Genomic DNA, 26,224 nt, shown 5'->3' on the forward strand with positions numbered 1-26,224 from the left:
CCCCACTTATTAGTCGCACCCCGCACTGCGTCCCCCCGCAATGTTACGATTGATGAAAGTCGATTATTGCCATCGTCTCGACCGAAGACCATCTTGAGAATAGATCTTGTTGATGTTAATTGGTTTTGGTTCGATTCGAATATCTGGGATATGCCCATCGCGAGAGAATTTCGCATCCCCGTCCAGTGCACTGCCCAATTAACCCAGCAGCGACCGCACCGGCTTCTTCTACGACGCCGCCCCCTCACAACCGCGGCCATGTCCGACACTACTCCTCGCCGGCTGCCAAGGCCGGTCATTTTGTACGTTGGCGACGGACAACCTCCCTCGATTGTTTGGTGAAGCAAATCAAAAGAAGGGGAAGAATAAAATTGTACACATGAGACTGACCCGAGACCACCACAGCGTCTGTGACCTCCAAGATAAGTTCCGCAAAGCCATCTTCGAGTTCGACAAGGTGGTCAAGACGACCTCCAAGCTCCTCCGCGCCGCCGAGACCCTCAAGATCCCTGTCTACACGACGACACAGAACCGCGCGCGGCTCGGCGACACCGTATCCGAGCTGGCGCCGCTCCTCCGGGGGTCGGACCTCGTCCGCGTGCCTGTCGACAAGACCAGGTTCAGCATGTGGGTGCCCGAGATCGCGGCGCAGTTCAACGGCAAGGGCCCGCACGAGTTCCTGGTCGTGGGGATCGAGTCGCATATTTGCGTAACGCAGACGGCGCTGGACCTGCTGGCGGCGGGTCACAGGGTGTACGTCCTCGCCGACGGGGTGAGCAGCTGCAACCGCGAGGAGGTGCCGATCGCGCTGGAGCGGCTGCGGCACGAGGGTGTCACGGTCACGACGAGCGAGAGCGTCATCTACGAGATGATGGGCGACGCCGCGCGGCCCGAGTTCAAGAGTATCGTCGGGCTGGTCAAGGATACGAGCAAGGATACCAAGGAGGCTCTGCAGGCCCTGGCGCCCAAGATCTGAGGGGGAAGAAGGTTCCGCGACAGGTTTGGGACTCGGCGGGCAATGGATCTCTTTAGAACGTGCATTCTTTTTTTCTTTCTGGAAATGGACAGTTTTTGAGCCTTGTTGTTACTCTATACACGGACCCTTTATACTTTTTTCTTTGCTTTTTTTTCTTTTTCTTTTCTCTTTTCTTCGGGGGTTTTTTTTTTTAACGCACTCTATATCCTGTATGGGCCATGACATGAGGAAACAGCTTTATTCGACATGAACGGCCTTCACCTTGGCCCCTGAAAGCCAGGCTGAGTCCCCGTCGACGGTCTGCCTCCGTATCCGCGCCAGCTCGTCGATGAAAGCCGGCACAAACGTCCCGGGGCCCTGGACGTCGCCCCTGACGGCGGCCCGCTCGGCCGCAATCTCGAAATGCAGCAGGCCCGCGAGAACGGCGAGCAGGCGGTCGGCCTCCCAGGCGGCCAGCGCCGCCGACACCGTCGTGCCCAGAACGCAGCCCGTCCCGGTGATCTGGCCCAGCAGCTCGTGGCCGTTCTCCACGGCGAACGTCCGCCCGCCGTCCGACACGTAGTCGGTCGCGCCCGTCATGAGCACGACGTTCCTCTCCCTCCGCGCGAGGTCCCGCACGAGCCGCGCCTTCTGCGCGTGCGAGAGCGTCGAGCTCGAGTCGACGCCCTTCTGCTGCTGCTCCGGCGCCGCCTGCCCGTGGACAGTCGCGATCTCGCCCTCGTTGCCCTTGATGAGGTCCAGGTACCCGCCGGCGAGGATGGTCTGGACGGCGGCGCGGCGGACGGATGTGGCGCCCGCACCGACAGGGTCGAGGACGACGGGGCGGCCGGCAGCGTTGTAGGCGGACAGCGCCTGGAGGTAGTTGGCGATGCCCTCGGGCGTGACGGTGCCCATGTTGACGACGAGGCTGCCGCCGAGGCGGGCGAGGTCGGCGGCCTCCTCGCCGTAGTTGGCCATGATCGGGGACGCGCCGACGGCGAGGGCGACGTTGGCGGCGAAGTTCTGGACCACGAGGTTGGTCATGTTGTGGGAGAGCGGGGAGGCCGAGGCGACGGCGCTGATCACGTCCGGGACGCGGTCGAGGAGCGAGCTGACGTCCGCCGAGGGGGCGCCGCCGGATGAGGAGGAAACGATCTGCCGGTACGAGGGGCTGGTCTTGACGAGCTCCAGCAGGCGACGGGACTCGGACTCCGGGTCGGGCGCGGCGACGATGGCGCTGACGAGGGCGACGCCGTCGAGCGAGGGGCCCGAAGGCGGCGAGGGGGCGGACTGGTAGAGCACGCGCTGGATGTTGGAGGGCTTGAGGCCGCCGATGCAGACGGTCTTGACGCGGGGGATGTGGCCGGCCGAGGCGAGCTCGGCGAGGATCCGGCGGAGGCCCGCGGTGCCGATGATGTGTTTTGTGTTCTCCTTGCTGCCGGGCTGTCAGTGAGCCGAGCGAGGGGTGGCCAGGGGGTGTGCAACGTACGTGGATGTCGCAAAGACGGTGCCGATGCCGAGGTAGTCCGCGCCGTCTTCGCAGGCCTTTAGGGCCTCCTCGACAGTGCTGGCCGTGACGCCGATGATGGCGTCCGGGCCGAGGATCTTTCTCGCGGCGGTGAGTTCTGATCGGGGTAGTTTGTCAGTTCATGAGTTTTGTTTTATAGTTTTGTGTCTTTTCTTTTTTCTTTTTCCACGGCGATGCATCATTGAGAACATAGACGGGAGCGTAAGAATAGTATTATCATGGTGTGGAAGAAAAGAAAGAAGAAAAGAATAGATTAAGAAAAAGAAAGAAAAACACAGTCCACTCACCCATGTCGTCCTGCCCAATGTGCACGCCCTCGCAGCCGACGGCGAGGGCGACGTCGACGCGGTCGTTGATGAGCAGCGGCACGCCGGCGGCGCGGGTGACGGCGTGCAGCCGCCTGGCGTTGGCGACGAGGGCGCCCGTGTCGCTCGTCTTGTCGCGGTACTGCACGACGGTGACGCCGCCCCGGACGGCGGCCGCGACGACGGAGGCGAGGTCGCGGTCGCCGAGGATCGCGGGCGTCGAGTCCGTCACGAGGTAGAGGGAATAGTCCACCGTGGGCTGAGGCATGGTGGAGGAAGGAGGCAGGCGGTCGGCCTTTCGTCCTTATTTTTTTCTTCTTCTTCTTCTTCTTCTTTTCTCTGAGGATGCGTCAAATCAACACGCCGGGTTTCTTCCGTACGAGCCCCTTTGGCTTGTTTGACTAAGCCTTGCCACGATCCGAGTGAGCGAATGTTGTATCGCGGAAGGCGAGGGAGGGGGGGAGGGGAGGGGAGACGATTTTTCGGCGCCGCGGTTTGCTCGTGTGAAGTGCGGATATCCGCGGCCGAGGAACGGCGCCGATGGCGGCGGGATGCAGGCTGGGCTGCGCACAGGGGTGGGGTTGACGATGAGATGACATCGACTATTTTTTTTTGTTTTTTATTTTAAACTTTGGCAGCGAACTGCTTCGGCCCGTTGAGGTCTAATGTACACGCGAAGCAAAACCTGGCTGGATTACACTCATCCTACATTCTGGCTCAACTCCTACGGTCATTCAAAAGTTGATATGTTTCCCACTCATAAGCTGTGAGACATCCGATACTATTGTCCCTTTTCACTACGGAAACTGGTTCCGACAGCCAACTAGTTGTCTTCTAATGGCTAAAAAGAAAACCCTCACCCCCCGGAGCTGTGATATTTCAAGTGTTTGCAGTCGGCCGGACCTGCCGGTGCATCCCGGCCGTGCTCGGTGCGAGACGGCCTATGTTCGGTCCCCCCCCCCCCCCCCCCCCCCCCCGATCGGAATTTCCTCTTCTGGACAACTCCTGGTTCTCGATGCCACCCTAACTCGGCAGACGTCTACTCGCTGCCCCTCTGCGCCAAGCAGTATTTTATGCACGCCGTGCCAGGCTTTTCAAGCTCGGTTTCCCATTCTTGTAGGCTCGTGCGAAATCAGAGAAGAGATTGGTCGTTCATTCGAGAGCAGAGGCCCGTCTTCCTTCGTGCCATTCAGTCATAACATTTGTGTTTGTGTCACTTCATCCCCCCCGGGCTCGGTGTTGATATAACTCGCCTACCCTTTGTACCCGTCCTGGCAGCGCGGGCTCGGTGTTGATATAACTCGCCTACCCTTTGTACCCGTCCTGGCAGCGCGGGCTCGAGAGTGGTCTCCTCAGGTGGCAGTCCAGTCCATGGCGGGAAACGCGGACCCGGCGTCCCACTTTCCGAGTTCGTCGTCCGGCATCCCGCTCCAAAAGTCCGCGTCCAGGTCCCAGATCATGGCCTGCGTGCTGTCAGACAGGTTTGCCGGCAGCTGCACTGGGCCCTGGGTGGTGGGCTGCGACCGGGACCCGCTCAGCTCGCCCCGGACCAGCTCCTTGAAATACCGCAGCATGCATGTCAGCCGGATGAGCGGGTCAACGACGTTCTGGCCGGGGAGGTCCGTCGACAACGCGGTCGGGTCCGTCCCTACGGCGCCTGCGGGTCGCTTATTCCTGTGCGCCACATAAATGTCGAGATGTGCGACGTGGACATCTACTACCCCCGCGAGGTCCAAGTGCTTCTCGATCAGCGGCAGATCCCATCCGGGCACCTCGAGAGTCATGAGTTTCAGGCACAAAATGAAGACGTAGATGAATTCGGAGGCACTGAGGCATATGAAGAGCGGCTGGACGCTGAGGTTATTGCGCTGGAAGCGCAGGTCGAGGAACGTCTTTGCGGCGCTGCAGCAGCGCCAGAGGAGCTCGAGGCGCTCCGTCAGCGTGATGAAGGACGACGAACCCTGGCACTCGGGTATGCCGATCTCGTAGAGGAGGATCTCAGCGATGCTGACGTGCGTGAGGAGACCAACTGGCGGGCAGGGAGGGTATCGTTAGCAATGCTCTTTCTCCTTATCTATCTTACTCTCTCTCTCGCATGGGGAGTCATGTTGCGCGTTTCAGCTTACGGTTGTCTTTGAGATGCGCCGGGAGCGACGACTTGAAGATGTCGAGCTGCTGCTGGAACAATTGGACGGCCATGGTCAGCGGTAGCTGCTGCGACTGGAAACTCTTGCTCTCGGCCCCCAACGTAAGGGAGATGGCCTGCGCGAGCTGCTGGATCTTGAACAGCTGCACCAGGAGCTCGTCAGAGGGGTACTCCCCAGCTTCTTCGATCTGTCGGCAGCACGACTCGAGATGGGCCGTGTTCATAAACGCGTCCGGACGCTTGTTCGTTGTGAAGACGCTGTTCGGATTGTCAGTCTCAAGTTGCATCTGTCCGGTTTCTCGCGTAAGGGGGGGTGCTCACAGCGTGTTGAGGTAGTAGCAGCCAGCAAAGGCTCTCATCAACTCCAGCCGCGCCGACGCCGACTCCCTGGTCTGTGGCGTCGCCTTTGAGCCGTCATCTTGGTTCTGCACGCTTATGCCGTCCATGCCGCAGTTCCCTTTTCCCCGCCGCTTGAGCTTGATAGGGTTGTCCTTGGAGCCCAAGCTGATGCACATGGACCTCGCCAAGAACAGAAGGTTTGTAAGCTGATAACTGTTGATGTTGTAGTGATACCTGCGTTCCCCCAAGAGTCAGTCTCATCAAGCCCCGCTCTGGAGTGTTCCGATTTCACTGCCTCACCATGCAATTAGAAGTTGCAGCCCCTGGAGCACGTCCAGACTCTTCGCGGGTTTCATAAATGACGCCTGCACAATGTCCTGCAGCAGTTCGTTTCCCAGCCTCACTTGCTTCGCTGCATCCAGGTGGCACGCCGTCATCTGGATCCCCTTCCACAGATACGGCCTCCCAGCAGCGAGCTGCGTTGGGCCCATGTTCGGCGGCACAATCACAAACGGGTACAAAGGCTGCATTTCATCCACGAATGTCTGCAGAATGATGCTTTGCTCGTTGTTCAACGGCCAGGGCGACTCGTCACGCACGTCGGACTGGCTCCAACCGCGGCTGCTGACAGTGGGGTGGTCATCCGCCGTCGAGGAGCTCGGCGTCGGGAGCGGAACGGAGGCGCCGGTCTCCGCGCCATCGCCCGCTGGCACGTCCTCTGGCGGGAAAAGGTGATCACAATTGATGGGAATCTTGGCCGATGCCGGCTTGATGCTGTTGCTGAGCGGGAGCGGAGAGCCGGCGCTGCCGACCACGGTGGGTGGGGAGGTGGCACCGGCGTTGCCCTGGGTAGCACCCAGCTGTGTCGTCAACTCGTTCAGCCTCTTCTCGAGCTCTGCGACCTTTGTCGGTCTTGGGTCCCTTTTCGGTCTCGGAGGCGCAGGAGTCTGCAAGCCGCAGGCCTTCCGGAGCCGGTGGCACCTGAATGAACCCATCAGCGCCTTTCCACGGTGAAAAAACGCGAGCCTTTTGGAGAGCAAGTTGGCCGACTCACCGTTCACATTTGTCGCTCCCTTTTGGTCCCGAGATGCATCTCGCCTTCGCCTTGGCGCAAGTGACGCAGGCCCGAGGCCCCTTATTCTTTTGCTCATAGTCCATGTTGAATCTTCACCCACTCATGAGGTCTAGCGGTGAAGCGGGTTCACGGGAGATGGAGGAGACGGGAAGGAAAGGGTGCAAAAAAAATCATACAAAGCGAATCCACTGATCCTTTGCGTCGTAAGCCATCGTCTGAGTTATGCCCCCCTACAGGTTCTCCTGGACTCGTGTAAGTCATGGTGGGCATTTCCGACCAATAACGAGGATCGAGATGGCGTTTGTCGAACGGAGACGGAGCAATTCAGTGCCTCCGTCTCCGTCGGAGTTGATGACTAATAACGACATGGCCGCCCAGAAGGTTGGCTCCATGCGAGAGGTGTGGTGGCGTGGCGTGGCGACGTGTCTGCAGGCTGATGAGCACGGCTCACGGACGCCGCGGGGCCCATTATAAACTATTACGATTACGTGTGGGCTCAATGCGGGTTACCCCACCTGAGTGGTCGGATACCGCACTCGCATAACTCTGCCCTGCCGAGAATCAACATGCACCCGCACCCCCAACCTAGGTACTAGTATAATGCCCATAGTTAGTAACTACTTCGGATGGCATTTATTTGCACGAACGGCCCGCACACGGATTGCAACCACAGGGATTATAGACTGAAGTCAAAGTGGTGAAGAATTTGTCACTAGGTGACTTTCGTTTTTTTTTTAAAAAACTATTGGTGTTGCGGCCAACACTGAGATCAACCATCATATAGATAAGCCATCTCAAATCGAAAGAGAACAACAGGCCATGGATGTGTGGCCAAAGCAAATCTTCGTTGATCGCTCCAAAGAAGGTGGTCTAGGTCCGTGAGCTCCCCTTATCAAGATATCAACGTTGAACGTGTCAGGTCAAATGACCTGGCAATGGAACGGAATCAGAGAGCAGAGCTCACGGCCTGACCAGCCGCCTTGGCCTCACGCTCCAGCAGGGCCTCGACGAAGCCGTTGCTGACGTTTCCCGCGGCCTTGATCTCCTTCGCAGCCTGCTCGATGCCAAGCTGGTTGTCGGTCCACAGGGGCTCCGCTACAGCGGCGTCCGCCTCTCCTACGCCGATAAAGCCACCCTCAGCAGCCCACTCCGAGGTGCGCTTGATGCCGAGCTTGGTCCAGATCTCGTCAAGGGCCTGGACAAGCTGGTCGCGGTACTCCTTCTTGTGGCCCGGGGTGGGCGTGACACGCAGTCTCTCCTGGCCGACGGGAACGGTGGGGTAGTTGATGGACTGCACGTAGATCTGGTAATCCTGGAGCAGCATGTCGGATGCCTGCTTGGCAAGCTCGGCGTTGCCAACCAGAATAGGGATGATGTGGGACGGATTGGGAATAACCGGAATGTCACGGTCGTTCAAGGCCTCCTTCACCGCACGGGTGTGGAGTTGCTGTAGACGGCGGTCGCCATCGTATCCCATCTGATACTCGATGGCCGTCCTGGCACCAGCCATGGTCGCAGGCGGCAAAGACGTGGTGAAGATGAATCCAGGAGCGAGAGAACGAATCATGTCGATGAACTTGGCACTGCCGGCGATGTAGCCGCCAACACATCCATAGGCCTTGCCAAGGGTACCAGTGATGATGTCAACGCGATCCATAATGGTGCCTCTCGGGCGGCCCTGCTGGTGCGCTTCGAAGTCCAGGTGCTCCGCGACACCAGCGCCATGCGGGCCGTACATACCGACAGCGTGAACTTCGTCGAGGAAGGTGATCGCGCCGTACTTTTCCGCCAAATCACAAATGGCCTCGATGGGGCCAATGGAACCACACATGCTATACACCGACTCAAAAGCAATGATCTTGGGGATGTGGAGCGGCAGCGAGGCCAGCTTTGCCTCGAGATCCGCAACGTCGTTGTGCTTGAACACAATCTTCTTTGTTCCGGAGTGACGGATGCCCTGGATCATGGAGGCGTGGTTCAGGCTGTCGGAAAGAATCACACACTCGGGCATCTTGCTACCAAGCGTCGCCAGAGTGGCATCATTGGCAACGTAGCACGAGCTGAAGACAAGGGCGGCGTCCTTGGCGTGGAGTTTGGCGATTGTGCCCTCCAACTCGACGGCGTGCTTGTTATGCCCAGAGATGTTTCTCGTTCCGCCAGCACCGGCGCCGTACTCGTCCAGGGTCTCGTGCATCGATTTCAAGACATGCTGGTTGCGGCCCATTCCGAGGTAGTCATTGGCGCACCAGACGGTAACCTTCTCCCCCTTGTCAGCCATGTGGGCGCGGGGGAACTCCTTGGCGAGGCGGTTGATATTGTTGAAGTAGCGATACGACTTGTCCTTGTGCTTCTTCTCCAACTCGGCGGCGTAGTAAGCCTCGTAGTTGAACTTGGCCTTGGAGGCGTCAGAATTGCTCATGCCCACGTTGGGAACGGCGTTCTGGCGGGCGGCCGCCATGATCGGGGGAATTTGAGCTGGTGTCGGGGTTAGCCTAGAGCTTTAGCAATCGGAGCAGGTTTCCCATACCGCTGTCACGTCCTTTGATGAAGGGGGCATCGACAGGCCGGGCATCGTTGCTGCGGCTGGTGTGGATGCTGGCGCGACCAGGCTTGGAGTTGGTGCTCAGCGCACGAATGCCGGCGACAGACGAGTTTCCAACCTTGGCCGGACGGCCATGGCCATACTGGGCCGACTGGACAGTCAGGGCCTTGCCCATGACGGGGCAGCGGTGGGCGAGCAGCTGCAACTTGGACATGGTTCCGCCGCAAGGGGAGACAGCCGTCTGAGGGGCCGCCTGGATGGCGTGGGGACGAGCCGAGGTGGACAGCGCGCGGAGCTTGGCGGGGGACGCCTTCTTCAAGAAGGGGCACATGGCCTTAGATTGACGCAGAGCAGCCTCCATGGTGAGGGGCGAGCAGGAGTTCGGGCGAGGTGTTCGAGTGAGACGTGTGTTCGGAAGAGGTGATGGATCCGACTCGGCTTTGTCGGTGTTTCTGGTGTGGCGATTTGAGGCGCAACGTGGAGATGTGAAGTCAGCGTTGCCAGCGAAAAGCGTCAGCGCAAGGACTGGACACAAGTCAATTGGCGGAGGGAGAGGAGCGGTCGATATGGATCGACGAATATGGGAATTTCTCAGATTAAAGGAGAAGAAGTAGGGGAAGTTTGGCGGATGGGGAGGAGAGGCGAAGGAGGAAAAGAGCAGATTCCCGGACCAGTCTTTATTTTAGCGTGTCTCCGGTGAAGGCTCGGGAGTCGCCATGACACCACAGGTACACTCACTAGACCCAGGGTATTCGTAGGTACCTACCTAGTACGTGCGCGCCTGGACCGAGTCAAACTGGGGTTGGGTCTGCGATGGCGGGGCGGCCGTTGCAGGTGCAAGAGAGGGAGATTCAGAGGGGTCATAAGTCCCGGAGAGTCCCAATAGGCTCTACCTAGGTAGGGGTGGGCTGGGGATGCCGCCGCTTGCGTTTTCAGCGTCCCTCAGGCCGGGGAGGGTGCAGCGCACATCCATGCGTGTCTGTCGTACGGCTAAGGTGGGGGACCCCTAGTTCTGACTAACTGTGGATATGCATCGGTCTTTTTGTCCAATCACTGAATAGCCCGATCCAATCTTTTTCGGATTCGTCAATTTCTTGATTGGTCGGCACTGGAAATGCGGCTTCTGGTGACCGAAAGAAAACAGCGGCCACAAATCCCTTGTTCTGTTTTTTCGCCCTTCTGTCCTTCTCTCGGTGTTTGCTGCTGTTGCTGTCGTCCTTGGGCCACTTATTATTTCCGCGGGCCGTCCCTGTTGGACACTGGTCAGTGTGCTGATTAAACACCTCCAAGGCTCCAAATGCCTCCCTATTCAACACCCATGTTTTAAGAAACGCCGTTGTTGAGCGGAGTGGGTCTAAAACTGCAGTACATCGTACGAACATTGACGGATCCGCTGGGGGTCCCGGAGATCGGAGACCGAGCATAACCCGGAAGGAATGAGAGAAGAAGACAAGAAGCAAAAGAAAAAAGAAAGAAAAAAACAAGAGTTCTCGTCAGCCCTCGTCATAATTCTCCCTCTTCCTGAGTCCATGGCATCCCGTGTAGCACACATGTCCGGATGGTCAAGTACCTGGATCAGGGTGACCTTCTGCTTGGGTTGGTCACCTGCCACATCGCTTAGAGCGCCTGTAAACTGCCCCTCCTCTCCCGCTGGGTCTCAAAGTGTAATATATTGTAGTCTACGATGGGGCCAAGAGGACTCGTTATTTACCCATGTTGCTTCCGGCCGTCCCGCCCGTCGTCCGAGTCTGCTGACGAAACCAAGCCGGCTGCAAAACGAACGAGTGGCATATCGCCGCGGGCGGCATCAGCAACCTCGCCCATGGACCGTCTCACATAATTCTCACACGCCGATCACTTCACACTAGACTTCGAGACCTCTTTGCATCCATGTGCCAATCTTCGGTTGCTCAATTCAGCCGCCCAAAATATGCCATTAACTAAGCTTAACGCCCATTTGGTGCTGACGCAATTCCCAGATCATCTCCATAACCCTCCCGCTAAAGAGAACCAAAGACGTACGCCAGAAACAAAAGGAAAAGAAAAAAAGGGTATCATAAAGCAAGCGTTGCAAATGTCCCAAAACTCCCCCGCCTGTCCAGAACCTTAAATACGACGACCCTTGCAATGCAACTACCGGTAGACCATGGCGAAGCCTCAATACAAATGCCTCCGTAATCACGACCCGTGCCCTGCTGACGATGACGGTTCCCGTGTCCATCCATAACCCAGCTTGTTTTTCCCAACAGCTTCACTGGCCCATGTGGGAAGTCTAGGCGCGCGACGCCTCCTTTGCGCTGCCACCGCCCTCATGATGTCCATACTGTCTTCGTCATCGTCATCGTCGTCCTCCTCGCGGAAGGGGTGTCTTCGATTGGGTGCTGGAAACGGACTCGGTCGGTTGGCCACGTTCTGTAGCTGCTGTTGGTTATATCATTAGCCGCGATAAGTCACTGCATGACGAATAGGTGCAGATTGCAGGGCGGAAGAAAAGAAAAGGAAAATGCGAGAGAGAACAAAAAGGCGGAAAAGTCGGGCTCATACGTCAGGTTCTCTAGCCGAGTGCTTTCTCAGTCCGAGTTTTTCGTAAAAAGAGTCGTTGTCAAGCTGTGTCAACTCGCCGACAAGATTGTCGAGTCCTTTCTCCGTCGATGCTTGGGCAATTTTGTTTGGAGGCAAATGGCCCGTGAGAATCGCTGCAGAAAACCTAGGGTTTTCTACCAAGCTGCATAACTTCTTCATGTGAGAATTGTCAGGCAGCTTCCCCTCATTCATCTCACCCCTTATAAGCCAAGTCGAGCTGGCAATCCGTTTGCAAAGATCACTTTTGTCCTCTCCGATTGCGCGCAGTAACTCGGGGTCCGCGATCTTGTCGACTGACTCTAGGAGCTTTTGCTCGAACTGATCCGGCCATTTGATGATTCCGGAATTCAAATTCGTCTGCTTTCTCGCCGAAGGTGAAGAAGTAGACTTGTCTGCAGGTGAGGGGGGCATAGATCCCTGTTGACCCCTGAAGAATGTATTGGCACCGGCGATGGGCATAGGGTGGGCGCCTCGAGACTGTGGCGTATGTCAAGTTAGCACTGATCGCCCACATCCGAAGACAAAAACTGTACCTCTACAAAGTCTTGCTGAACAAGATTTCCGATGCTCGAAGCGACGCCCGGGACGGACTGCGGAGACCCCCGTTGTGTCGCGTCCAGATTCTCTCCATCTTTGTGTGAAGGCGCTGCTGCTGGCTCTGGCGCAGGCACCGTTGACGGTGGCACTTCGGCAGCGTTGGCCCTTTGAATACCCACAGACTGGCCCAGTGGATAGGGTGAACCTCTTGCAGTCAAGCCAGGATGAAGGGGGGGGAGGATAGGTGTTTGAACGCCACCTGGGGGCAAACCTGGGGGCCGATACGCTGCCTGAGAAACTGCTGCGATACCCATCACTGACGGCGCAGCGTTAAGTCTGCCAGCCCTTTCAAGCTCTAACTGGTGGAACTTCTCTGGATCGGTGTTTCTGATTGAATTCATGTAGACCTGATCCTTCACGTCCTTCAAGTCTTCTTGAGTTAAGATATTTCTGATATCCTCTTCCTCAAAAGTGTCCGTCTTGATGATCGAACGGATACCCTGGGACAGGTCGGGATGCATCAACAGGCTGTCGAGCACAACATCCTTGCCCGCAAAGGGACTCAAATCTTTTTGCAGCGGTTCCGTGCGATCCTTGAGGTACTCATGTTCCTTTGTGGACCATCGTTTTGGATTCTCGTTATCCACGACGCGAGAGGCCAAATGGGTCTTGAAGATAGCTCTATCATGTAACGTTTGTTCGTACGTGCCACCAGAAATGAACGTGTAGACGTAGACCGGCTTCTGCTGACCAATGCGATACGCTCTGCCGATTGCTTGCTGTTCGTGAATAGGGTTGTACTTAAAATCGAAGATGACCACGCGATTTGCCCCAAAGATGTTGAGGCCAGTGCCCCCGGCAGCTGTGGAGATGATGTATAGCTGGGTGTCTCCGCTGTTGAAGTCCTTGATATTCTGCTGCCTCTGACTGATCGGCGTGTTACCATCGAGACGAGCAACCTTCCGTTTCTGTTGCCGGAAAAGGGAGTCCAGGTAATCCATGGTCGGGATTGACTGAGTAAAGATAAGAACCTTGTCGCCCACACTCTCGCACTCATCCAGAATGGCGACAAGAAGCCGTACTTTCCAGGACAAGGCCGGCGAAGATATGTCCCTCTCGAGCCCTGTAATCTTGAGGCCGTCACTTATGATTTGGCTTGTCAAAGTAAGGGTTGATTTGTCCCTCTTCCCCAAAAGGTCGCGCTCCTCTTTCAGTCTCGTTTGGAAAGTCTTGGGGTGATTGGCAATGAGACAGAAGCTGTTGACGGCACCAAGAATCTTTCCGCCGCCTTTCTCCTCGTTCCTGAGAGACTCTAGAAAAGTGTCATAGAGCTTGGCCTGAATGGGTGTAACCGGAACTGTAAGCACGAACTCCATCTTTGGTGGCAGGTCATCCTTAAGACAGGATTTGATTGTCGCCCTGTGTGTCTTGGGTTGAACAGTAGCCTCCAGGACAGCAAGTTGCTTCATTGCCCTGCGGTAGGCAGACTTGGGACTGTCCTCGTAGAGGCCCGAATGGATAGGCTCGGCATAGAAAGACTTGAATTCCTGAATGGGGCCCAAGTACCCAGGCGCCACCCAGTCGATCATGTAGTAGAATTCCAGCACACTGTTGGCCAAAGGAGAACCAGTGAGTGCGATCCGACTATGTGTTCTGAATTGTGCGGTGGCTATCTTCAACTTTGAAGCCGGATTCTTCATCTTGTGGGCCTCATCCGCAACAACAAGGCTGGGGCTCTGAGTGAGGATTTCCTTGACCGACTTTGCATCGTGAGGCGATGACAGTCCGTTGGCGGGCGAATCAACCAACCTCTTGAACAAGTCGTAACCTATAATTAGCACGCCTCCTTCCTCGTCCCACCTGCGAACCATAGGACCTCTCTCTGGTGCCTTTGTGATGGCCTCCAATTTGAAGAGACGCCCAAGAAGCCCGTCAGGAGCCCACATCAACAGCTCGTCCATCCAATTATCCACAAGAACCGACGGGCACAGCACGAGGGTTTTGGATTGTCTAAGTTCCTCAGGGATCTGTGATCGGATGGACTCGTCCTCGGACTGTGCAGACTCGGCGATTGCAACGAGCAAGGTGATGACCTGCATAGTCTTGCCGAGACCCATGGTGTGGGCCAGGAGACATCCTTGACGCACCTTGGAGTCGTCAACAATCTGGTTCCACATGAAACGAACGCCTTCAATCTGGTGGGATTTGATCCGTTTGCCAATGTGCTCGTTGACGTAAATCAGACCTTGATTGTCCTTTTTTGCGTCGTTGATAATTAGCCGTGACTTATCGCTGGAGATGGTGTCGGATGCGGCCAGCTTCTTGCGCAGCTCCTTTCGACGTTTCTCCTGTTCTTCCCTTCGACGGAGGTCACTGTCTCTGAGATCTTTAGCTGCTTGATCGATGATGACAACCCGCTTTCGCTTCTTGGAGGAGGATGACTCCTCGATATCGTCATCACTATAACCGATTAAGGAGTCAAAACTTCCGTGCCGGTTCTTCCGAGGCGCTTCTGAATCAGAGGGCGTAGTTCGAGTGACGTTCGGAAAATGGGGCACAACATCCTCCTTTACGAAATTGCAAAAATTCTCGAAACGCTCTACCCTGCCCTTGATGCCCCTAGCCTTCCGCTCGCTTAGGCGCTTGGTGATACTGGCGGGCGACGCTATTTTGCGAAACACATAGGTTCTGAATAGACGGGCAATGATGGTGCCCCTTTCGCGCGCAGCCACCTTTTCATCGTCTTCTGTATCTTCCAGTGCTGTCATGACGAAGTCGGTCCATATGTCAGGCGGGGCCGTTGTGCTGATGGTATGGAAGAAGGCTCGCCTTTGTTGTTCGTCGAGTCGCCAGATGACAGATATGAGGAGTCGTTCATTATCTGAATGCAGCTTCCACATCTTGGGTGCAATGACGCCGATTCGCTCAGGCTGTTCGTATGGAATCGCAAGCTCCTCCTGGGAGAGTCTTGGCTGTTCCTCAATATCGCTATTAGGGAGAGACGGTGGGACCGACGCTAGGGGTGTCTGTGTCTTCTGGGGCGTATCGAGGCAAATGATGTTCTCCTCGGTGTGCTTCTCAGAACCGGGCTCGGAGTCGTATATCGTCAAGTCGATAATATTATTGTCCGACTGAATGTCAACTACGTTGTCGGCCGGCGATTCGCTTTTAGGCAGTCCTGGGCCGTGGAGACCTTGTTGAAGCAGCTCCTCGGGTTTATCCAGGTTCATCGGGCTTGCAGGTCGGGACTGATCAGGAACCGGCGAGCACGCAACATCCATCGTGTCGTCGACGATGAAGTTATCATTGTCGTCATCTTCACTAGTGATGTATTCACCATCCTCGTCAGACAAGATTTCTCGCCTGGCAGGGATCGGTCGTGGCTTAGGCATCGATTCCGGCCGTGGAGGTTCATGCCCTCGCAAGACGCCGAGGAGCCATCTTTCGGCTTTCCGATCCTCGACACTACATTCGAGAGAGCGAGCTTGTCTTCTGAGCTGGTTCTCGTTGGGCCATTCGTCTTCCAGAATTTCTCGGCATATTTTCTCGATGCGGGCGTTGAGCATCTCAAGCTTGGCCGTGGCGCTACCGATTTGTCGGATGAGGCCACGTCGGCGGGCTTTGTTCCAGAGTTCATTCGCTTTCCGCTGCTTTTTGGGCAGCTTTCTCTCGTCCCACGAGTCTTCCATCTGCTGGATCTCATCTTGTATCACATGTTTGACTTCATCTCGGGTGAGGTATTGAGACTTTAGATCCATCTCCCTCTGCAATTCTTCTTCCTCTTTTTGGATTGCTTCTCTTGTCTCCGTATCGTATCCATCTTCGTCGCCCGAGTCGCCAAAGACGGGAAGGACCTTATCCTCCTCGTCTGGCTCAACATAGGGAGATTGGCCGCTCTGCAACAAGGCAAGCGACTGGTTGTTCGAGCGGAATAGTCGTCGCATTGCCCGGCTGGCCTGGAGGCGTCGGCCAGTAGGGACCAGGCCTTTCGAGAGATGAAGGAATGAGCTGCCACCGTCGTCTGTATCCCTGGTGTCCTGAACCAGACTTGACCTGGGGATTTGGCCGTCCAAAATCAGCCCATTGGGACCGAAATATGCTTTGGAGGCATGCTCCTGGACAGGAAACTTGTTCCCCTCATCTCCCGAGATTTTTGCAGGAATCCTTGTCAAGGAATCAGGAAGCTGAGGCAGAGTGTCTTTTGTGCCATAAGACCGCGCAGTAACGTCGTCTGCGGCAGTTCGGATAGGCGCATTGCCCACTCCAATGATATCAGTGGACACCAAGGTTGGTACCATTCTTCTCTTCTTCTGGGGTGGTTCGCTCGTCTCTTGACCCGTACCAATACCTTGTGGAGCTTCCAAGTGAGCGGTTTGCTTCAGAACCTGGACGTCGGGTTCTTGGGCAGGAAGAGCCTGGCTGTACGGCAGATCTGATGCAGGAACGCAGTCGTCTGAATTACCCTGCATATCAACGTCGTGAGTCGAGGATCTATTTTGAGGACTCTCCGAGGCGCGGGTATGGTCCGGGACTGCAACGTCGCAGTTGCCGTTGACGTGTACTTCCTGTGGATCGGTCGGTGTCTCGATCTCCTGCTTCACCGCGTCGGCTTTGAACGCTCGGTATCTGTGGCTCTTTGACCTCAGATAATTAACTGCATTGACGAAAGTCATCTTGTGGGTGATCTTGACGAGGCCAAGACCTTGGAAGATACCGTCGAAGGACTGCATCACATCTTGGTAGGTGAGTAGCGTTTCGCCGTCAATATCGTTATCAATCAACGCTTTTGACAGAGTCGCTGGATCGGGTCTCTTGGTGACAATATTCGGGTGCCAAGGGCGCTTCTCGGGACCACATAATTCATGCACCACTTGGGTGACGTCCCACTCATAGGGGTCGTCCTCTTCTCCCGCCATGATGATCGCCGTTCAGGTCATGAGTTGACTCGCTAGATAGTGGCGCTTCTGTCAGCATATAAGGCATTCAAGTAATGCTGGCGAGGTGAGTAGCAAGAGAGAAAGAGTGTGATCTCGGCCCGGGCAGCATGGAGGAGATGCGGAATGAAGACATACGAAGGGGACGAACATACAAGGGTTTGGGAGTTGTCAGCCGTCGGACCAGGGTGCATGAAGTCAACCAGCTCCTGCTCGTTCCTCGTGCTCGAAGCTCGAAGCTCAGAGAAATGGGGAGAAAGTTGGTGATACTAAGAGCTGCGAGACGACGTTTCGGTTTGCAAAGCGAAACAATGGAACGAAGGCACTGACAAAGAAACGAATGACCCCTACCAGGCAAACAAGCCGTCGAGGAAGGAGTACATGACTGTGTACGCAGTGTAGAGAGAACTGGTTGATAGAAAGTGGAGGAGGATGAGGGGAATGGAGAGAGAATTTCAATTTCAACCCCAAGGGAGTGTGACTCAAAGACGATTCTCTTCTTGTGCCTAGGTAGTTGAGATGAAAAAGAAGGTTGAAGACAGCTGAACAGGTGTTGGATCTCCTCTGTAGAATTCACAACGCGTGAGTGAAGTCGCGAAAGTCCCAATCACAGATCGCATTTGGAAGCCCCACCTTCCCTGATCACACAGGGTACCTCCCCCCAACAGCCCGTAGGCAAACAAGCGCTGAAGGTACGTATCTTCAAACGGTACCTACCACTCGAAGCCGTGGCCAATTAGCTTCTTGGCTCAGACATGCTTTGCCTTGCACGTGACCCATATGCGATTTTCGACGTTTAGATGGATGAGGTGGGGTCAGGAGCTGCCAGTTCTCTTTGTCTCTGTTTAGTGTGATGGAGGGGTAATGACAGGCACGTCGGGGGGCACTGCTTGGGCGTTTGCACCAGCGTCCGACAGGGAAAAATTGAGCGGTAGCAATGATCTCCTGGTTTCCGTGCTGCCACCAAACCTTTCGTTTCGTCCTGGTCTGTGGTTGATATACTGCCTAGTGACTCGTGTGTGTATCAGAAGAGTTGGCATCCCCGCTTAGGCCGGTCACGTCTTACTTGCATTGTTCAAGTCATAATCGTACCTAAACTAGGAAACCCATCCCAAGGTGGGCGTGGATGCTCATGGTGGGGCAACCGGTTTCTCTCCCCTCTAGTTCAGTCCAGCATCCTCATTCAGATTCCCGCCGGCTCGTCATCCAACGTCGTAACTGGTACTTGAGTTATCACATCCAAGCACTAGTTGAATTCTTCTACTGCCTGCCTGCCTGCCTGCCATCTCCCTTCCCCCCCAATTTTTGAATACCCGTGAGCCCGTGTAACTCACACGGCCCCATCTCGGGCGTCCACATACACGATCCATCCAGCGTTGGCCGACGATTATTAATCACTCAGTCGCATAAGCAAACCGGCTCACCCTTAAACGCGTGCCCGTGCCGTTGGAGTCTGTAGAGGGCTATAGGAAGCTTTTGCGATGGCGACTTCGACCCTCACCAAGGAGCAGTACCCGCCCCGGCTGTCTCAGTCGGAGCAGGACGCCCTCGTACAAACCGTCAAGGATTGGGCAATTGGCAACGGCCTGTCCGTCCGACCACCTCCCGCCGTCGTCCCGGCCGAATCGGACCCCAAGGGCATTTTGGCCGTCAACGTGCCGGTGACGCTCTTTCCCAGTCCGTTTCCTCGGTCATGCTTCGAGCAGGCCAGGTCTGTTCAGAAAACTTACAACGAGCTTTACGCCGCCATCAGCAGAGATGAAGACTTTCTCGGTGCAATGGTGAACGAGTACGTTACGATCCGATCTGTTGGGCCGGAGGCCAGGCCTCGTCGCTCGCGTCTAACGATCCGGCAGAGTCAAGGGTGGCGACGACTTCATTAGTAAGCTGTGGGATACTCACGTACGAGTGAAGAAGGAGGGATATACCCAGGTATGCTCTACCTCGCATTCACAAGACGAGACTAACGATTCATAGAGCCTGTCCCTGGGACTGTTCAGGTCGGACTATCTCGTCCACCAAGACACCTCTTCAGGAGAGCCCAAGCGCCAGGTGAAGCAAGTCGAGTTCAACACGATAGCCTCGTCCTTTGGTGGCCTTTCATCCCGCACCTCGCTCCTCCACAAGTAATGACCCAGATGCATGGACATGGACAAAAGAAAGCCCGCAACTAACGGACCCCAGGTTCCTCTCCGTGGCGGAGTACCCTCTCCTGGACTGTCCCATTGAGACTGGCTCCCTCGAGCTGCCCGAGAACAAGAGCGTGCAGGGCCTCTCCGGTGGCATCCGCGCCGCCTTCGAGGCCTATGGCCCCTCGGAGCTCGGCCACAGGAAGTGCGTCATCTTTGTCGTCCAGGGCGGCGAGAGGAACATCTTTGACCAGCGCCACCTCGAGTACGCCCTTGCCAGCTCCCCCGAAGACCCCGTCCCCGTCTTCCGCGTGCCCTGCTCCGAGCTCCTGCGGCACACCGAGGTAGCCGCGACGGCCAAGCGGCAGCTGCTCTACAAGCTGCCCCGCGACCCATCCAAGGTCTTCGAGGTCGCCGTCGCCTACCTGCGGTGCTGGTACGACCCATCCGACTACCCGGACGAGAGCTCCTGGGAGGCCCGTTACCACCTCGAGCGGTCGGCGGCCGTCAAGTGCCCGACCGTCCTGACGCAGCTCGCGGGCAGCAAGAAGATCCAGCAGGTCCTGGCCACGCCGAGGTCGGGGTCGTCACCTTCGGTGTTGGGCCGGTTCATCCCCGACGACGCGCCCCAGACGGCAGAAGTTTTCCAGACATTCACAAATATCTTCCCCATGGACACGTCCGAGGCTGGTCTCAGGGCGCGGGGGATCGCCCAGGACCCGGAGCTCTGCAAGAACTACGTGCTGAAGCCGCAGAGGGAGGGCGGCGGCAACAACCACTACCGCGAGGACATCCCTGCGTTCCTCAAGAAGACCCCCGAGACGCACTGGGGCTCGTACATCCTGATGGAGCTCATCACCCCGCCCAAGCAGGACAACATCATCCTCCGGAACGGCAACCTCGAGGAGGGCGGCGTCATCTGCGAGCTTGGCATTTACGGTACGACGGTCTGGAACCAGGGCACCGGGGAGGTCCTTCATAACGAGGAGGTGGGCTATCTTCTTCGGACCAAGGGCGACACCAGCAACGAGGGCGGTGTCGCTGCCGGGTTCGGCTGCATGGACAGCTGCACACTTGTCTGATAGAACGGCGGTTCGGCCCCCACGGGCGAGCTACTTTGGATAGAACATCGAAAAGACAGGCTGTTGCGGACGGTACCAGCTGTTTCCGCGTGACATGTTAGGCATTGAGTGAGGAAGCACGCCATTGGTGCGGGAGAGGAGCAACCCGTGGCATCAATTATCGTTCTAGGAAATGTTTTATACAACACGCTCTCACCCGGTCCAACTGTCATTCAAGCTGTTACACAGAACAAGGAAACATCTACAGGAGCGGAGAGCGATAGAGAACCCAAGGTCGGCCGAAATCCCCAAGAATATACACCCGTCTTCGTCGGACATGTGAAGCAGAGAGCTCCGATCCGATCCGATCCGATCCGTTCGTCCTTAAGGGATGGATGCGTTTACTCGCTGGGGTTGGTGCCGGTGTGAGGCCGCTTGAGGACTTCGAAGTGGCCTGGACGAGGGGTTAGGATGCTTCGGTCATTGCGACCAAGGGAGGAAGACGTACGCTGGTTAACGTTCAGGACGCTGCGGTTCTTGCCCTCGGCGTCCTGGTAGGTGCTCATGGAGGCGTCGCCCTCGACGAAGACCAGAGATCTGCAACCGTACGTTAGCATGTCCCGGATGTGTCCCATTTCTCTCTCTCTCTCTCTCTCTCTCTCTATCCGAACACGGGAGGGGGAGAACGTACCCCTTGGGCACACTCTGGAGGTAGTCGCGGCGGGGACCCTCGGGTTCGAAGCTGGTGACGCGGAACCAGCTGGTTTGGCGGTTGTCCCGGGGGCCGCTGTTGCTGGCGATGGAGTACCGGACGACCTCGCGGCCGGTGCTGGTGGCCTGGAGCTCAGGGCTGTCGGCGAGGTTGCCGACGATGGTGATGCGCGCGACGTTGTGAGACGGGGAGGTGCTGAAGGCGCGGGCGATGCGCGGCGCGGCGGCGGCGCGGCGGAAGAGGGCGGCGGCAGACATTCCTGCTTTTGTTTTGTTTTTTGGTGTTTTTGGTTTCGTGTGTGTGTGTGTGTGTGGTGATGAAGGAGCAGAAGAAGGAACGTGGCGTTGGTTGATGTGTCGGAATTGACGAGACGGAGGCGTTGGTTTTGAGCGGTGCGCGCGCCCGTCGACGCGGTCCCATAATCCAGGGGTTTCAGGCACAAGCCACGGCCGTTTGCTGGGCATGTGGCTCGTGCACCTCCTCCCTCCAGCCGGAGGTCTCTAGATTTTTACACGCATTAATGGTCGGGGATTGCGGCATAGCTCGCCTGCTTTTCATGATACTCCTCTTCCCGTACTAGGTTATCGACATTGCACTCGCCAGTCCAACCTTTCGATAACTGCCGTTCCCCAATGGTCCCGTGACCCTCTCTGATCGAGAAACAGCCTTAGTTCCTCCGCCACTATGGCCAAGCTCTGTTGCACCTCCGAGCGGTGTAGCCGGATTGGTTGACGGCTTGCTTCTGTATGCGTTTTGTAAGGTTTGAGTCGAGATATCCAGATCTTGACGTCGTCTGTCCAGCATTGCATTGGTGCACGGCAACCCGGAGTTAGACCCATTCCGAGTCCCGTCTCAACGTGTCGAGTTGTGGCTCAAACCTGTCGAATATGACCATGGGCCTGACCGGACCGTCTGCTCAAAGACATTGCCCTGCTCGAATCAGGCCTTGCGTTGCGGCTCACACGAGGAAAGGAGCTCGTACAGGTCACAGACCAATGGCTTTCCTACAGTGATCCTGAATAGCCGTCTTGGAAGAGAGCGAGGGAAGCGAATAAATGACAAGAAATGGTCAACCACAAATACGGCCCAAGTTGATGGCCCCCTTTCCCGCTCCTGAACTAACTGCCTTTCCCTTTTAGCTATCGTATGCTGCCGGTGTTGTCTTCTCTTTAAAGGGGGGCACGCTCAGCCGGTCATCACGTATCTCTACGATTCTCTGCATCTTCCTTCTTCTCGGGCCCTTCGCATCTGCTTCGTTCCCTACACGGCGGTCGTCGTCCGCCGCCAACCTTTCGCTATATCTTTGTCGTGATCCGGCCAGGAGCTGGCTTTAGGCGTACCCAGTGTTTCGTCGTCGTTCTATATGTTTCGGATACGGCTTCCCTCTCTGTCTTTCTAACTCGTTGGTTTTCTCTTCGTCTGGCGGATGTGTATAGTCGGAAAGCCGTCCAGTCCGCACCGCCTCTCGAAGGCAAAGAATAACGCTAAGGCCGCCCCGAACACTAACTTAGCGGTTCGGCCGTTCGACATGGCGCCCGTCACCGGCATGCTCACGGCGCGCGCTTCTCTCCTGATTCCCGACCCGCCGTCGGCGCCGTACACCAACGCCTATCTCCAGGCCAACCTCGTCTGCCGCGTCGTCCTGGCCCTTCTAGCCAACGCGGGCTGCTGGGTGCCGCTCCGGAACTTGTGCCGCCAGGGCGAGCTCGCCCCAGCCGTCTTTGTCGGCACGGTCATCGTCGCCAACTGCCTCGCCGCCGCCAACGCCCTCGCCTGGCGCGACGACGACGTGTACCGGTGGTGGGACGGCCGCGTGTGGTGTGACCTGCACGCCTACCTCTATCAGCCTCTCATGCCCCTATACTGGCTCTCTGTCGTCGCCATCACCCGCAACCTCGCTCAGCAGATGGACCTGTCGCGGGCCAGCCCCTTGTCCGGCCGGGAGAGGCGCAGGAAGAGGCTCGTCCAGGCCCTGATTGTGTTCCCGCTCCCGGTCGTCCAGGCTAGCTTGCTGTATCCGATATCCTCGCAGAGATACAGGATCGTCACCCTGACCGGGTGCATGTGGAGCGGCCATCCGAGCTGGCCCCTGTTCGTCTTCTTCCTGGCCCCGCGCCTGCTGGCGGTTCTCGCGTCGGTGTACTACGCCGGTAAGTCTTTTTCGTGTGCGTTTGCGGCAAAAGAAGAAGAAGAAAAAAGCCTGGCACTCACGGCGATTCGCAGTCCTCACCTGGAGGCGCTACAGTCTGGTTGCGCAGTTCACCCGCCCGGCTCTCATGTCGAATGGCTCGGCGGCCTCCCGGGCGAGCCGGACACGACGGCGGCTTTTCCTCGTCATGGTCTGCATCCTCGTTCCCTACGCCCCGGTGGAATGCTACGTGGCTGCCACGCAGTTCAGGGCCTTCTTTCTCTCCAACGGCTTCGACTTCCATGGGATCCGGCAGCGGGCCGACCCCTTCCCGTGGAACACCATATTGCTCCTCCCCAGCAGCAACCTCAGCTTCTTCGAGCTCAACCACCAGTACCTAGTCATCGCGACCGCGGCTCCCGTCTTCTACTTCTTCGGTATGACGGGGGAGGCGGCGGGGATCTGCCACCGGGCATTGCGGACCGTTGGCCTTGGCAGGGTCTTGCCGTGGCTCCGCGAGGGGCCAGCCTCGGGGCGAACAGACCGGCAGTCGGGAATCTTGCTGCAGGCAGAGACAGAGTAGGTGCTGCGCTCGCTTTATCCCAGAACGTTGAGGGTTCTTGGCTGACGCCCATCACTAGCCTGGAGCTGACTAAGTCGGCCGACGATAGCTCCCAACACGTCCATGTCAGTCATGTTTCCATGGCCCGCAACTCGGCACCCTCTCCCCCCTCATTGTATGGAGGCGAGCCTGAGAGTCCTGCCGAAGAGCTGTCGTATCCCGCAAAAGCACAGGCAGCCATCGATGACGGTTGGAGCACGGTCTCGGCACCAGGACCCAGAACCGTGGCCAAACGCGGCTGGCCCCGCAGCCACTCGCCAGAGGTGCCTCCAACCCCCTCGATCCCCCGCGTCACAGCGACCTGGCGTTTCTGGACGGTCGGTCCGCCACCACCTCGCCAGCCGGGGCCCACGTACACACCCAGTCACGGCCGGACGAAGACTGTAGATGGGTGAATTGTGTGTCACGCCTAGCCTGAGCCCGAGCCCGTCGTCGACCGGCGAATGTCGATGCCATGGTTCGAATGAATATTCCAGGCTTGCCATACGATATCAGGCATACAGGTATAATCACGAAATGATCAAGGAAAGTGTCGAAGGGATGGAGATCTTTTATATAAATATTACAGGGTCCTGGACCCAGCTATATGATTCGAGTCGAGTGCTGGTCAGTAGGATCGCTCGATCCCCCCCTTTCTGTGCATAACCAGGGTCCTCCGCATCTCAGCGATCGCCCTTAGCCGCAAAATCCCACCCGTGAAATTGAAAGACGTAATCAAAAGCGCCAAGGCAACCAGCAAGCAACAATAAAGTCATTGAAAATCGCATTCGTAACTGTCCCAGCCAGAGGGATCCTGAACTCCGCGCCATGCCTTGGTATAAGGTACCTAGTGGTAGGGTGGGGGGTTGTGGCGAATAAGAAAAGCCAACTAACCCCGGGGAATAAATGGATATCGAGTGCCTCGTAAGGTAGAGAGGCTACGGTCGTATAAATTCATGTCGGTTCGTCCCACACCGCGGCCGATCCGGTATTAAAAACATTGTATGGTGAAATACGGATTTGAAAAGAAGGATAGACCACGAAAGACAAAGTCGTGTTCACAGTCAAATATTATGCCACAGCAACGGGCGGCGGCTCCATTGGCAAGCCTTCGGATCTCGAGCCCCCAGGCGTGCTAGGGGCTGGAGCGATTTCAGGGTCCGGGATTTGGATGTCCAGCTACAGTCCGGGTCAGCACCTTGAGCTGAGCAGAGGGATGGCAAACTTACTGTCATGTAACCGGTTTTCCTTAGGGAGATGATGCGCGGCGCCATCGAGCCGTCCTCGTTGCCAAAAGTCTTCTCCATCTCAGTGTTCCACTGGTCGATCCAACGTTCCAGGCGGTCCAGCCGAGCCTTGACTCCGGTGAAGCCCAGATCATCCCATAACCAGCCCGTCATAAGGCCCAGCAAGCCGTCCAAAATGTTTCTCCAACTATACGGGCTGAAGACGGGAATGAGCTCGCCGTTGAGCTTGTCGATGATCCTTCGAAATTCCTGTTCTGACAAGCCTGCCGGGTCCAGAATCTCGGGGTACAGGTTGGAGAAGGTCGGTGCCAGGTCTCCTTCTATCAACCAGTCCCGACGTACGCGAATGATTCGAGTGTTTCGATACTCGGGAGAGTCGACAGGGACGTGAGGGTTAAGGTGCGGGAAGCAAGGGTGTTGCGGTCCCCATTCCTCGCCCATGTCTGGCGGCAATTCCTCTCCCATGATGGATGAGTTTGAGGAGGAAATGGCGGAGCCAATGCCCATGGCATCGCCAGCCGATGCATTGGAGTAGCGTGGGAGCACATCGGGACCTCTTTCCAGGTCCTTGGAGGGGCCTCGCGTCTGACTTTCGGTTCCCTGCTCCATCACGGCCTTTTGTTTTCCCTTGTCGATATCGAGCGTGAAGGCAAAGTCGTGGACGAGGGGACTTAGTCCTTCCTGAGCGTCGGCGGGGCCAGCGTCGAATCCGGGAACAGTTGGAGAAGGATCCGCAGACCTCCTTCCGTCGTACGAATGATGAAGCGAGGGGGGGAGACTAATGCGATGTTCGGCGTTACCACTCCGGTCGATGTGGAGGCTTGCTCGGGCGGAGGTAGAATGTCGCGTCTGGCGCTGCTCGGGGAGAGTCAGCAACGGGTAGTCGCCGGCAACGATTCCCAGGTGATCGGCAGGGTAGAGGGAAGATGGACCGAGGGTTGGGTGAGATAGCGGGACGGTGGGCGGGGGCGGTGTTGATGGACGTCGTCTGCGTCGGGGCTTGTCGGGAAGCCTGGGGGTGGAGTTGGTCGGGTTCCAGAGACGGGCAGCGGAGAGGTGAGGAAGTCGACGGGCGGCAGAGGAGGCTGCACGATTCCGAAAGGGAGATTGTAGGAGATATTCTTTGGGGTCGTATTGGTGTGGCAGGGACTGGGGATGGAATTGGGACAAGCCAGCGGCGGAGGCAGCGGCGGCTACTGGACGTTGCAGGTCGGGCGAAGCGCCAGGATAAGCGGGTTGCTGCGAAAGCGTGGTGAGTCGAGGATTTGCGGGAGCATCTAAGGTGGGCGATGACAAAGGCGTGTTTCTCGCGTGGGAAGCCGTGGGAGGAATGTTTCAACGAAGGCCGCCGCGAGGACGACGGCCTTACGGGGCAGGGTGGAAAATGGGTCTTGCCGACGAG

At 57.1% G+C, this 26,224-nt stretch overlaps 9 protein-coding genes across 9 annotated transcripts; 3 read left to right on the forward strand and 6 right to left on the reverse strand.

Annotated features, from left to right (window-relative positions):
* Positions 1–258: 258 nt before the first annotated feature.
* LY79DRAFT_665874 (isochorismatase) lies at positions 259–976 on the forward strand (the record flags this gene model as incomplete). The annotated part of the gene is made up of 2 exons (XM_060563132.1): positions 259–302; positions 406–976. The coding sequence occupies 2 exons, from the start codon at positions 259–261 to the stop codon at positions 974–976; spliced, it is 615 nt and encodes a 204-aa protein (XP_060419410.1).
* A 67-nt stretch (positions 977–1,043) lies between these two features.
* On the reverse strand, positions 1,044–3,181 carry LY79DRAFT_538047 (hydroxyethylthiazole kinase). Its single transcript, XM_060556709.1, has 3 exons — positions 2,771–3,181; positions 2,445–2,580; positions 1,044–2,390 (listed from the first exon to the last, which is right to left on the reverse strand). Exons 1-3 carry the CDS (start codon positions 3,054–3,056, stop codon positions 1,214–1,216), a joined length of 1,599 nt encoding a protein of 532 aa, XP_060419411.1. The 5' UTR covers positions 3,057–3,181; the 3' UTR covers positions 1,044–1,213.
* Positions 3,182–3,760: 579 nt separating this feature from the next.
* Positions 3,761–6,751, reverse strand: LY79DRAFT_538049 (uncharacterized protein). Its single transcript, XM_060556710.1, has 6 exons — positions 6,328–6,751; positions 5,574–6,254; positions 5,256–5,507; positions 4,915–5,192; positions 4,094–4,817; positions 3,761–4,041 (listed from the first exon to the last, which is right to left on the reverse strand). Exons 1-5 carry the CDS (start codon positions 6,429–6,431, stop codon positions 4,141–4,143), a joined length of 1,992 nt encoding a protein of 663 aa, XP_060419412.1. The 5' UTR covers positions 6,432–6,751; the 3' UTR covers positions 3,761–4,041; positions 4,094–4,140.
* A 124-nt stretch (positions 6,752–6,875) lies between these two features.
* Positions 6,876–9,553, reverse strand: LY79DRAFT_623446 (5-aminolevulinic acid synthase). The gene is made up of 2 exons (XM_060562078.1): positions 8,876–9,553; positions 6,876–8,823 (listed from the first exon to the last, which is right to left on the reverse strand). Exons 1-2 carry the CDS (start codon positions 9,249–9,251, stop codon positions 7,295–7,297), a joined length of 1,905 nt encoding a protein of 634 aa, XP_060419413.1. The 5' UTR covers positions 9,252–9,553; the 3' UTR covers positions 6,876–7,294.
* A 1,875-nt stretch (positions 9,554–11,428) lies between these two features.
* On the reverse strand, positions 11,429–16,926 carry LY79DRAFT_505675 (SNF2 family domain-containing protein; the record flags this gene model as incomplete). The annotated part of the gene is made up of 2 exons (XM_060553646.1): positions 11,429–11,950; positions 12,007–16,926. 2 exons carry the CDS (start codon positions 16,924–16,926, stop codon positions 11,429–11,431), a joined length of 5,442 nt encoding a protein of 1,813 aa, XP_060419414.1.
* A 1,499-nt stretch (positions 16,927–18,425) lies between these two features.
* On the forward strand, positions 18,426–20,155 carry LY79DRAFT_505833 (glutathione synthetase; the record flags this gene model as incomplete). The annotated part of the gene is made up of 4 exons (XM_060553661.1): positions 18,426–18,733; positions 18,801–18,876; positions 18,922–19,070; positions 19,129–20,155. 4 exons carry the CDS (start codon positions 18,426–18,428, stop codon positions 20,153–20,155), a joined length of 1,560 nt encoding a protein of 519 aa, XP_060419415.1.
* Positions 20,156–20,535: 380 nt separating this feature from the next.
* LY79DRAFT_665880 (single-strand binding protein family) lies at positions 20,536–21,103 on the reverse strand (the record flags this gene model as incomplete). Its single annotated transcript, XM_060563133.1, has 3 exons — positions 20,536–20,588; positions 20,643–20,731; positions 20,826–21,103. The coding sequence occupies 3 exons, from the start codon at positions 21,101–21,103 to the stop codon at positions 20,536–20,538; spliced, it is 420 nt and encodes a 139-aa protein (XP_060419416.1).
* Positions 21,104–22,374: 1,271 nt separating this feature from the next.
* LY79DRAFT_506060 (pheromone receptor) lies at positions 22,375–23,557 on the forward strand (the record flags this gene model as incomplete). Its single annotated transcript, XM_060553682.1, has 2 exons — positions 22,375–22,996; positions 23,070–23,557. The coding sequence occupies 2 exons, from the start codon at positions 22,375–22,377 to the stop codon at positions 23,555–23,557; spliced, it is 1,110 nt and encodes a 369-aa protein (XP_060419417.1).
* Positions 23,558–24,315: 758 nt separating this feature from the next.
* On the reverse strand, positions 24,316–25,590 carry LY79DRAFT_253815 (Golgin subfamily A member 7/ERF4 family-domain-containing protein). Its single transcript, XM_060551879.1, has one exon. It carries the CDS (start codon positions 25,429–25,431, stop codon positions 24,640–24,642), a length of 792 nt encoding a protein of 263 aa, XP_060419418.1. The 5' UTR covers positions 25,432–25,590; the 3' UTR covers positions 24,316–24,639.
* Positions 25,591–26,224: the final 634 nt, after the last annotated feature.

Source organism: Colletotrichum navitas, assembly GCF_030913465.1.
Source record: "Colletotrichum navitas strain CBS 125086 chromosome Unknown LY79scaffold_4, whole genome shotgun sequence".
Classification (NCBI taxonomy): Eukaryota; Fungi; Ascomycota; class Sordariomycetes; order Glomerellales; family Glomerellaceae; genus Colletotrichum; species Colletotrichum navitas.